The sequence below is a fragment of the Quercus suber genome, unplaced genomic scaffold, assembly GCF_002906115.3.
Source record: "Quercus suber isolate HL8 unplaced genomic scaffold, Cork oak 2.0 scaffold_42, whole genome shotgun sequence".
In the NCBI taxonomy this organism is placed as follows: domain Eukaryota; kingdom Viridiplantae; phylum Streptophyta; class Magnoliopsida; order Fagales; family Fagaceae; genus Quercus; species Quercus suber.
The window spans coordinates 575,824-587,177 of NW_027069507.1; the positions used below are offsets into that span (position 1 = coordinate 575,824).

An 11,354-nucleotide genomic window follows, 5' to 3' on the forward strand; every position below is an offset into this window, starting at 1 on the left:
AATGGTATAAATTCAGGTATCATGACTCCAATTTAAATTTGTTAAAATTGTGAGGAACTAATGAAAATAAAGCACCAGCCACAAAGTAAACAAACCGAAAAATAAATTTGCCCCTAAATTTTTTTAAATGTTTATATTTTTGTTAGCCAATGTTTATAGAGAATATCCAAAAAATTAAGTCATTATCCTCTCAAAATAGGAAAATGTAACATGTTTGGAGCCTTGGACTATAAGTAGGAAGATGACATGTGTTCATCATGTGCAATGCATGTGACTCATTTAAGATTTTTTTTTTTTTTTTTTTTTTTAAGAAGAACGTAACTCATTTGGTTGGTTGAGTTAAGTGAGTTATGTATATTGCACGTATTTTTTTTTTTTTTTTTTTTAAGAAGAACGTAACTCATTTGGTTGATTAAGTTAAGTGAGTTATGTGTATTGCACGCGACAAAGACTGATGTCATCTTTTTATTAGTGATGGGAGTCCAAGACTCCGAACATGTTTAGAGTCAAACTCTGGCCCCCCAAATATATGTTAAATTAATGATAATGATGATGGTGATGATATAATATATAATTAATTATAGAAATAGTATAAAATATTGTTTCCTTTTTGCGTAAAATGTAATTATGTCTCTCCTATCTTGATTCTTATATTATTATTTTATAATATCATTTAATTTTTAATTGTTTTAATCACATGCTTATGATTTATAATTGATTTAATCACAATCTTAGTCCAATATATTGTCAACAAATTATTATAGAAAGTGTTTCATATAATATTTATGTGGCTTATAAATCATTAAGCAACATAAGACATTTGAATTTAATGCGAGCACATGATGCGCTTATATAATATTCTTTTACATCTAAAAAAATTCAAAGTAAAAATATAAAAGAATTCTTCAAATCATCTACATATAAATGATATTGACGTAAAAAATTGATAAATTTGTATTTTTGTGATATTTATTATGGATCGTATACGTCAAATTACAAATCTATATGATTAAGGTTCACCAAGAAACCCTCGAAAATATTTTGTGACTCATATATGTTGGGTTGGTTTGGTCAATAGGGCATTTTCAATTCAAACCAACCTCATTGGGTTGAGAAAATCCATACCAATCCGTTATAACCAAAGTAATCCAACCAAATTGAACCACATGTAATGGGTTGGGTTGGATGAGTTGAGTAATTTGTTACTAAATGGGTTATTTATCTCTAATATTAAAATTAAATTTCCTATATCCAATTATCCAATACAGCAAGTTCACTTGGATATCAAGTTAACAATATAGAATTAAACACGTGTTGATCAAATTATATATATATATATATATATTATTTTATTAGTCTATACAATAATGTAGTTTAATGCAATTCGGTTTTTAAAAAAATTTAAAAACTAGGTATAATTTAAGGAAGAGCACCCAAATCCCAGCCTAGGTATGGGAGAATATAGAGAGGGATAGGTTTGGATTATTTATCAGTGTGACATCACTATTAAGTGTGCCTTTTATCTTAGGTCAACTTTTGTGATAAAACTAGGTGTACAAATAACCTAAGAATAATTTTTCAAAAAGGAAAAAAAAAATTGTCAAAAAGTTAAGAAAATCAATCTCAAAGAATTCCATAATTTGTATAGGAGATTACATTAACTATAATATTAATTAGAGAATATTATGATATCTAGGATAAATTACAATTTAAAGACTTAGGAAAATGATCGAATACTCTGAGAGTACCATAAATGTGTATTCTCCCCTCTCACATGAATTGTGGGTTCCAACATAAATTTAATTAGTAAAACTTACAATTATGTAAGAGGAGGGAGTACACATTTATAGTACTCTGAAAATACTCAATAATTATTCAAAGCCTTAAAAGTTAAATCCTATATTGTAGGGTAGGGGGGGACTATTTAAAAGGAAAACCCTAATACGAATTGTGCACTTCCTTTAGGACAAAGAAAAAAGAATACACAACACAGCCATGTCTGGCTTAAGCCTAAGGAAAAAGCTACAGGCTGGTTTCAAAAGTGTTGGGAAAAAGCTTTCAAAGCCTATGAAGGAAGGGAAACTCTTTATTAAATCAAAACTTCAATCAATGTTGCATTGTGTTTCCTCACAAGTAGAGGGTGAAAATAGTTTTGAGGATGTTCATGGGGTTCGTGACTTTTACTTGGACATGTTCTCAAGGGATCAGTCTGAGATGATTGTGAATCCTCCTGACGAGGTGTTTGATGAAAATGGTGTTGTACTTCAGATATGGTATCTTCGTACGCCTCCCATGCAAGAATTTGACCAAGAGTTTCCCCATACTTGTGCTTCTGCTGCTTAGATTTATAATTATGATAATCAGCTTTATTGTTACTGTTAGATTTCTTATCTACTTACATAATGAGAATTTAAGGTTTTTCATGCTTCTTTTTATTTGTAGTATTTGTAGAGTGTTTTTCCATGGTCATTAGTTCATCTTTCAAGTGTTACCAATTAGGTTGCATTTTGATAGCTTATTTTTTGCTAACTTATTTTATTATTCAACTTATTTTTGTTACTATTTATGGGTTTTACTACATTTTTTGATACTATTTATGGGTCTCACTATACTATTTCAGCTAACTTTTACCTTTTCTACATTATTTTCAGTAAAAAAATTTCAGTTTTAGCAAAATAAGCGGATCTCAAACAGACCCTAAGTATGGATTTTTGGATACTATTTAGAGATTAATATTAAGTATTATATAGTATATTTTTAATGCCTTTCTCTTGATTATTATTATTATTATTTTTCCCGGACCTTTTTTTGGTTAAAAGGGAACTTAAATTGCACCACTTTGGAGTTTGGAAATTGTTAATTTGTTACCAGTGTTTTATACGTAGCTATATGTGCTGGACTGCTGGTTTTATTTTATATGAATTGAGATTATATGTGTGTGTGTATATATATAAATTGAATTGCGAAAATTTCAGCAGCAGCATCTGTTTGCTTAATAATCATGCAGTTTATTTTTTGCACCACTTTTTGACTTTTATTGATTTGTTATAAAATCATAAACTAATGACTTGTTTGGATGGAGGGAGGAAGGAGGGAGAGTAGAGTAGAATTGGCTAAAAATAAGCTAATTTTATACTAAATCTACTATACTTTACTTCCCCTCCCTCTCCCCTCAATCCAAACGGACCATAAGGTCAAGTGGTATTATAAAATCATTAAATAGTATTGTGTTTGTGTGTGCCTGCTAACTACTTTGTCTCTTGTTCCTATTTACGGTGATCTTATTTATGCGATTTTTTTTTAAAAAAAAAATATCTCTAGGAATCGTACCATCTTACTATTGGGATTGTGATTTTGAGTTGACACGCATTTATCCAAATCTAATTTTATCTACTAAAGTTATATCATCTGCAAAAGACATACATCAAAGAATGAATTATAGGTGTCCTTATATAAATTCATGTCATATAGATTGTAAAGGTTTTCGGCTAAGTTGGACCAAAACAATATACCAAATTTGTAAGACTTCGTATTTCCTAGAAAGGAGGCACGCCATCGACTACTTCATACTTTAGTGATCCTCCAAATTTTGATATTCATTTCATTGAGCTAATAATAAAACTTATTTTTTTTTAACTCACGTCTTTTTTCATAAAGTTCAATTTAGACTGGCATTTATTGCCGAATGGCTAAATCTTGTCTTTTTTAGATGGAGGTAATCCCTCCATGTTGATTTCGGTTTTTCTTGCCCAAGTTGTACGTGCGATATATTTCTCCTTCACTTTGATATATTCAGAGAAAATCCATATTCAAAAGAAGAAATCCACATAAAGTGTTGTGGACTCCTAATGTTACAAGTATTTACAAGTATAAATAGAATCGGGTATTAGAAAGCAAGAAAACCTACCCTACATTCTATCTGAAACAGGTATCCACTCTCTCTTTGAATACATAATACCACCTCATGGAAAAGCTTTGCATGGTTCTTTTTTGTGCTAACTAATTGGCAGGCATGACAAGTTATTCATTAGATGTTTTCTCTGCACAAGAACCAATTTCATAAGTATTAAAGACAAAGTTTAACTACAAAATCGATTATAGCCTTAAGCTACAAATTCACTCAATATCTTCTTATTAGAGGTGAATTTTGACAAATCCGTCATTGGATTGCATCTTCTTCTTATATCCTCCATGTTTGCAAAATTTCAAGAAAATTAAAGATCAATAGCTATGTCATCAATAAATTTTTAAATTGCAAGTTTTTGTAATTTAAAATTATGTATAAAATATAAGATTATAGATTATATAGTAAATGATATTTGATTAACACAAAAATTGACATATGCATTAAGAGCGTAAAGAACATGTAATTCAACTGTTAAATTTTCAAAATATGCAGTAATATTTATTTTATTGAGTGAGCTTGTAGCCTAAAGCTACAACCAATTTTGTAACTAAACTTTTTCCAAGTATTAAATATATTGCCTCTAAAGATTTCTCTAAATTAACAACTAACAAGCAACGTTTACTCTCTAGTCAAAAACGATGCATTAGAAATTTTATCACTGTTGGTACAGTGTTTGATTTTCCAAATTTTTAATGAATGTTTTTCGTTAATTACAACCGTAAAACACAATGAAGCCTGACTCATGCAAAGCCTTACGGCCTGCTTATGGTTATATGATATCTTCTTCATTCTGGTGATTGCTAAAAAGAAGCTCTGCCATGATAGCATTCCGCCTGACATTCTTCATTATATGTTTTAAGATTTTATAGTCTACATGCTAAACAAAACTGAGAAGGATAAAAATTGGTTTACATGCAAAACAAAACTTACTGCATGTAAAGAAATGATGCATTCCAAGGGCCTTCTTTTAACTTAGCACAAAAATAAAATACTAAAAATGAAGCAATAAATCACATTCATCTCATTGGGCAGGTATGAGGAACCTCAATGCTGATGCGTCCAGCATTGAGGACCTCCACATACTTGTTAACTAACAAGAGATAAAATTTTGTTATAATTCCACACTTAACACTTCTTCAGGCAACAAGACCCTGAAAACGGCGTAGTGATGATTTAAGCTTTTTTCTCCCTGCAGTCTGTGAACACTGCCCAAGGCACCAGCATTAGGATTTGGGAAAGCATAAAAAATGCGCCTAATTCGTTGATGGACAAGTGCCATTGCACACCTATTAAAGATAAGAGGCAAGGTATCAGAAATTGGATATCTTTAAAAGAAGAAAAAAAAAATCAAGCAATACATAAAACTATACAAAGACTTTGGTAAGAGTGAATCAATAATCATTTTCTGACAACGATGATATGATTAGAACTGCAATCTTAATGTGTACATTATTATCGGTTGGAACTTCCATTGGAGACCTTTAAATCAAATAATGTCCAGCATTAATGTAAACAAAGTCTTCTTTCAAAAAATTTGGTGTAGATTCTTTTCTTTCCACCACTTTTGTTAGGATCCAGAGAACAAAATGTAGAAGAGATTTAACAATGCTGTGAGAATTATTGTCTTTTTTTTAGGTGGGGGAGGGAGTCAAGAAATGATATCAAGAGAACTCAAAAGAAGGAAAACTTGTGTCATCAGCCAGAATGACCTGAGCCTGAGCAACTTGTAACCAACTTATCTCAATTGCAACCTTCTGCTTGAACCAAAAAGGCTAAAAGATGATGATTAATACTTGCAAACTTCTGCTTGAGCCAGTAAGGCTAGAAGATTATGAATAATACTCACAACATTAAGATGTCAAGCAGGCCTAAATGAATTATGCTTAGGCTGCTTTCACAAAGTATCACAAGACTCAACCAAACGTGAGAAGTCAAAAAAATGAATAACAGCCTAAAACACTCAAGTACTTACGATTAGTTGTATTCATATATCTATCAACTAAATTTAATTTCTAACCCACTGAGCAGCATAAAGCAATTGATTGAGAGCAGTGCCACGTTCATTGCAGACAGCATAGATAGATTGCACAAGTAATAGAGACAAATATTCATTTTACCAACAAAAGATACCAAACAGTAGGTAATGCACTCACATTAATCCATATCCAAGCAGCTAATACTTGATAACAAGACAACCAAGAGCTATCTTATCTAACCCTTAGAACAAACCATACTACTCTTAGCAGAGTTGTAAAGTCATAAAAGCTACAAAAAGCTATCTTAATTTTGAGAAAATAAAATATGTCCAGAAAAAGAGGGAAGGTTTCTTGTGTCTGGCAAACTTACATTGTACATGGCTCCCAAACAAGGTAGATGTCATACCCAGTACATAGATAAGGTCTGGCTGCTACAGAATGACAACCTTCAGTAAGAGTATCTGGTTTCTCAGTGTCCTCAACCTGAAATAGTGTAATATTTGCTGACATATAGCTTTTAACACTATGAATCTTCAAAAGAAACATATTAAAAAAAAAAAAATTTATTCAAGGGAAATGATGCTGCCTAGTGCCTCAGAAGTTCTGTTTCCACAGTTCTACCTGCTGTGGAAGCAGATAACACAGTTCTAACAATGACAGGCCCCTCATACAGAAATAGTTTAAAATATCTTATAAATGCAAAGGTATTGGAGGACCTTTCAGGAAACTACAAAATCCACCCAAGAGAAAAATAAAATAAAATAACTTATTAAATAGCATGAATTGTTCCATATAGAAGATGATAGCTTTCTCTTTGTTTTAAAAAAAAATCCATAAACATGGTATTTCAAACCCAACACAATTCAGAAGATTTCTTTTTGTTTAAAAACTTTAAAAACCCTCTTTTTAAAACCAACATAGATATGTATTATAAGTATATAAGGCACAGCAACAAATACTAAGTGCACTCTGTATATGTTTTGCCTGAAGCAGCCCTATTTAGTGGATCCTAAAATTGGCCCAATAGAAAGTTCTACAGTCCAAACAGAGATAAAGGTAACTCACATTTTCAAGATTGACTTTTTGTCTAAAACGACCTCTCGACCACCTTCTTACGTATACTAGGTTAAGTTTTGACTCATCTTCATTGTCACCCAAATCAGGGAAAAGTTGCCTATCTCTAGCAGCAGAGCATTCAATCGCTACAATAGCAGCATGTCGTAGAGGGTGAAAACAAGAAGAATTTAGCATGTATAATTCTTGCTCAGGCCACTGCCAAGGGTATAAACAAGAGGCACCAGTACATAATTGTTTGAGTTCGCTGGTGGAACCATTTGAAGGTAAAGTGTCATGGGTTATTATTCTATTGGAATTGGAATGAGAAATGCATGTATCTGGCTGTTTAAAGGAGCTGGTTTGATTGTTAGTGGAAGTATTCCAAGAGCAAATTTCATCACGTGCACTTGCAATCACTTTCTTAACTGAAGGATCCACTATCACTGCAGCATTGGTTACCTGCAAAGCAGAGCAAAAAAGGAAGATAAAAATAAAAAATAAAAATAAAATAAAAATAAAAATTGATCATAGCCTCAGCCAGTGGTGAGGCTGTGATGATTTGTACTCTTGATGATTTTGAAGCACTGCTAAGATTGATTGGGATTAATTCATAAGGTATCATACATCTTCAAATAAAGTCTGCTTTATCTCTCTTTTTAAGTACAGTTACCTATTTTCAAATCCCCATTGTGTTAACCACATCTCTTACCCACCAGGATATGTGATCCCCCACTTTTGCCATCTTTAGACTAGACTAACTACATTAAGAACCCAACAAAAAAGAAATAAGCTCATCCCACATTCTCACTCTCTACCTAGGAGGAGACTGCTCAACTTGGAAATTCTCCACCTCATCAAACTAATCTGATGCACCAATTGAATAAACTCAAGATCAGTGATAAGCATATTACACACCATTAAATTTAAGATTTACTGAGTGAGACATAGAGTAAGAACTCAAGCAACCCAACCCAACTCAAATTTTGTATCTATTTATTGTCTATATACTCCCATTTTATATACTTAAACAACCTTTTTATGGACATAAACCTATTTCCATGTAATACAGAGTTATTGTCTAATATACTCCCAACCCATCAGTCTGCACCACTCAAATAAGGTAAGACATTAAGACTGTCTTGAGTACAAGTTTTATAATTTAAAAAGTTTTGCTTCTCAGCTGACAAAGATGTAAGCATTGAACTAACCATTAAATTTAAGATTTACTGAGTGAGACATAGAGTAAGAACTCAAGCAACCCAACCCAACTCAAATTTTGTATCTATTTATTGTCTATATACTCCCATTTTATATACTTAAACAACCTTTTTATGGACATAAACCTATTTCCATGTAATACAGAGTTATTGTCTAATATACTCCCAACCCATCAGTCTGCACCACTCAAATAAGGTAAGACATTAAGACTGTCTTGAGTACAAGTTTTATAATTTAAAAAGTTTTGCTTCTCAGCTGACAAAGATGTAAGCATTGAACTCCTATTCTAGATTACATGACCAAAATAGCCCCAATTCAAACAAATAATGCTACCCCAGTTTTTTTTTTTTTTTTTTTAATAATAAAACCAAGTATAATAAACTATCCTACCCCAGCTTAACTTGGCTAGAGAAAACCAAATGAGAAATTAGTCTTAACTTGAACACTATGAGCTTATGCTTGGTCAAGTAGTGGAACAGGTAAATTACTAAACTAATGGGAATGGATTCAGTTGAATAACCCAATCTATTAAAGTCAAATAATCCCTAAGACACATATAGTTTAAGAAAAGATGAGTAATATACCAAGCAATCACCAGATTTTGCCAACTCAACAGTAAATCTCATGAAGCTGAAAACTGATTGTGAGTCCTCTTTGTTAAATCCAGTAATGCCATCAATATTGCTGTACTTGAAAGAAAAAACCAATAGCAGAAGCAAGTCAGGATTTTACTTGAATGTGTGTGTGTGTGTGTGTGTGTGTTATATATGCATATATCAATAGAGATATCCCAGGATTATACCTAAAAAGAAGATAAAAAATTATCAATGAAGCCTATGCCTAACGCTAAACTAGAAAATAATTATTAATTTCATGTAACATTCAGCTATGTCATCAAGCACCATACTAGGATAACTAAAATGCATGACCAAATACCTTTGAACAAAAATGTTAATATTATTGCAAAGGGCTTACTAGGTTGGTGGATGATATGATGTTGGCCAAATCTTGCATTGTTCTTCCCACTCTTCTTTTGATGATGAGGGAAATTTGCAAACCTAAAAGATTAAATTGAAGAGTAAAACATATTAGTCTTAACTAGACTTGAGTACTATATATATATATATATATAAGTTATTTTTCAGTAAAAATAATTGTAAATGAGCATTGATATAGAAATTGATAAAACAGAAAAAGAAGACCCACTTTTGTAATAAAAGCACTCAACTGGTAGGAATTGACAAGCTCTCGAACATCATGTTGCATGGTGTCCAAGTGACTGTCATTTTCAGATGCTAGACATAAGATGACTAATAACTCAGTTTTCCCTATCAAGTCAGTTACATTTCACCATTATATTCTGAAGACATTGAAGTAAATAAATAAATATATATATATATATATATATATATAATCATTGCATAAATAAATACCTCCTTCGAGCTGCTTTTTGCGGATCCGCTTCACATGGCGGAGATTTTCTAGTGGCGCTATCTGATTTAATCGCCTAGCAAAGATTCCACACAAAATTTTATTAAATACAATTTGCAACTACATATTATAGTATAAGAATGGTGTTTATTTTTGTATCAGCACATGTTGTCCATATTCTAGAATGTAACATTTGGATTACAAAGAACAAAACAGCGGAACTTAGAAAGTAACTAACCTTATAAGAGTGTTAGCAAGCTTTGGGTCAATGATCGAAGCAAAAACATTCACTATACATACATACAAAGAAACACAAAATTTAAGTTTATGGAAGATAAAGATTGAATGTATGTATTGTATTGAATAATAAAAGCAGAGATAGATACAGAGTAGTATGTACGAATGGGGGGATTGGTAAAGTAAAGTAACCAGTGGGCTGTTGTTGGTTGGGCGGTATGGGAGGCTTGTCTGGAATGTAGAGGATTTGCCACCTATCTCTATCTCCATCTGTGTCATTCTTCTTCATTTCCCAAATTGTTGGGAGCTCTTCTGCTCCAATACCAACTAGAACTAGAAAAAGGATAAATCAAAAATCAAAATAATAAAATTTAAATTTAGGAATTTTAGCACTTCAAAACGAATAGGCTAACCTTCTAACTCATAATATGGCTCAGTAATAGCATACTCAAAAACAGTAATGATGTTTGATTAAAGGAAAATCGAACAATATCATTATCAAATATTGCAAAAATGGTAGAAGAACGAAATATATAATAAATAAAAGTTTTCCATTATGTTTCTTCGTTCTTTTACTATTAACAAAAGCTTCTATGGAGGCGAAGCTGTAATAGAGTTCAATTCATACAGTATGTTATAATTGTTAACATCACCTCATAGCATTGTTTCATAATCAAGCCAATAACCAAGCCTTTACTACAAATATATTAAACAGAAACTGATATCAATAGAAAAGGGGAAAAGAGAGAGAGAGAGAGAGAGAGAAATATGTGTTCAAAAAATGATAAAGCAAATGTTGAAAATCTCAGAGTTAGTTTTAGCTACTGTTATATGAGTTGTAATGATAGAGAGTTATACGAGTATTAGAAATAGATGAAGATAGATAGAATAATCTCAATTTCTCTTTCCTTCTATTTCTTTTTCTTCTGGTTTTTAGTGTATTATTCCATTTACTGCTCTTTCTAAAAACAACCAAAGGAACTCACAAAAGTAATTGAAACAGTAAAAATAAAGAAGAAAAAACACTCACCTTGCTTGGGTCTGTCTCAGAAGCTAGCGGCAAGGCAACAACTGCACATTTGGGAGAGAAAAAACAAATAGAAGAGAGAGTGGGTTAGGCCCTTTCAAACCCTAACTTCAGAAAACACTACCAAATCCACCATACTTGAAAACAAAGAAGACTGGCAATGGTGGAATGGAAGCTATATGGGGGAGTGAAGGCAGTAACAGTGGACAGTGTTTGTAAGAATTTTAAAGAAAGAGTCGAGCGAGACAGACACAGTTGGGGGTGGGTTAATGAAGGCGTGTTGGGTCAGTGTGATTTGGTCTATATGGACCTTTCTAACTTGGTGGCCCAGTATCCGTAAAGGGAACTGGGTAGGGCACCAATGAATTGAGTCCGGTAAGGAAAACAAAATGATGTACTGGGTAGGGCACCCCCACATCCGGTGGTCTATTACGATATATTCAGAATTTACTTCAGCAACATTTATTTATATCTTAGAACACTATAGTAAGAAAACACCCTA

At 32.2% G+C, this 11,354-nt stretch overlaps 1 protein-coding gene across 2 annotated transcripts; it reads right to left on the reverse strand.

Annotated features, from left to right (window-relative positions):
- Window positions 1–4,704: 4,704 nt before the first annotated feature.
- Window positions 4,705–11,237, reverse strand: LOC112016311 (tRNA-specific adenosine deaminase TAD3). 2 transcript variants are annotated; one of them, XM_024048849.2, is made up of 10 exons: window positions 10,856–11,237; window positions 10,018–10,152; window positions 9,827–9,878; window positions 9,591–9,664; window positions 9,364–9,485; window positions 9,133–9,215; window positions 8,742–8,841; window positions 6,949–7,398; window positions 6,254–6,366; window positions 4,705–5,193 (listed from the first exon to the last, which is right to left on the reverse strand). In XM_024048849.2, the coding sequence occupies exons 2-10, from the start codon at window positions 10,112–10,114 to the stop codon at window positions 5,019–5,021; spliced, it is 1,266 nt and encodes a 421-aa protein (XP_023904617.2). In that variant the 5' UTR covers window positions 10,115–10,152; window positions 10,856–11,237; the 3' UTR covers window positions 4,705–5,018. The 2 variants fall into 2 exon arrangements, with proteins under 2 accessions (XP_023904617.2, XP_023904615.2); XM_024048847.2 differs by having other exon boundaries at window positions 10,018–10,158.
- Window positions 11,238–11,354: the final 117 nt, after the last annotated feature.

Bases quoted from the DNA above. Each gene is read 5' to 3' on its own strand.
- LOC112016311 (XM_024048849.2), bottom strand. From the start codon at position 10,114: ATGAAGAAGAATGACACAGATGGAGATAGAGATAGGTGGCAAATCCTC. The intron at 9,216-9,363 runs GTGGGTCTTCTT...TTAATCTTTTAG, and splicing joins TGAGTGCTTTTATTACAAAA to GTTTGCAAATTTCCCTCATC. The intron at 8,842-9,132 runs GTAAGCCCTTTG...TTTCAAGTACAG, and splicing joins TCATATCATCCACCAACCTA to CAATATTGATGGCATTACTG.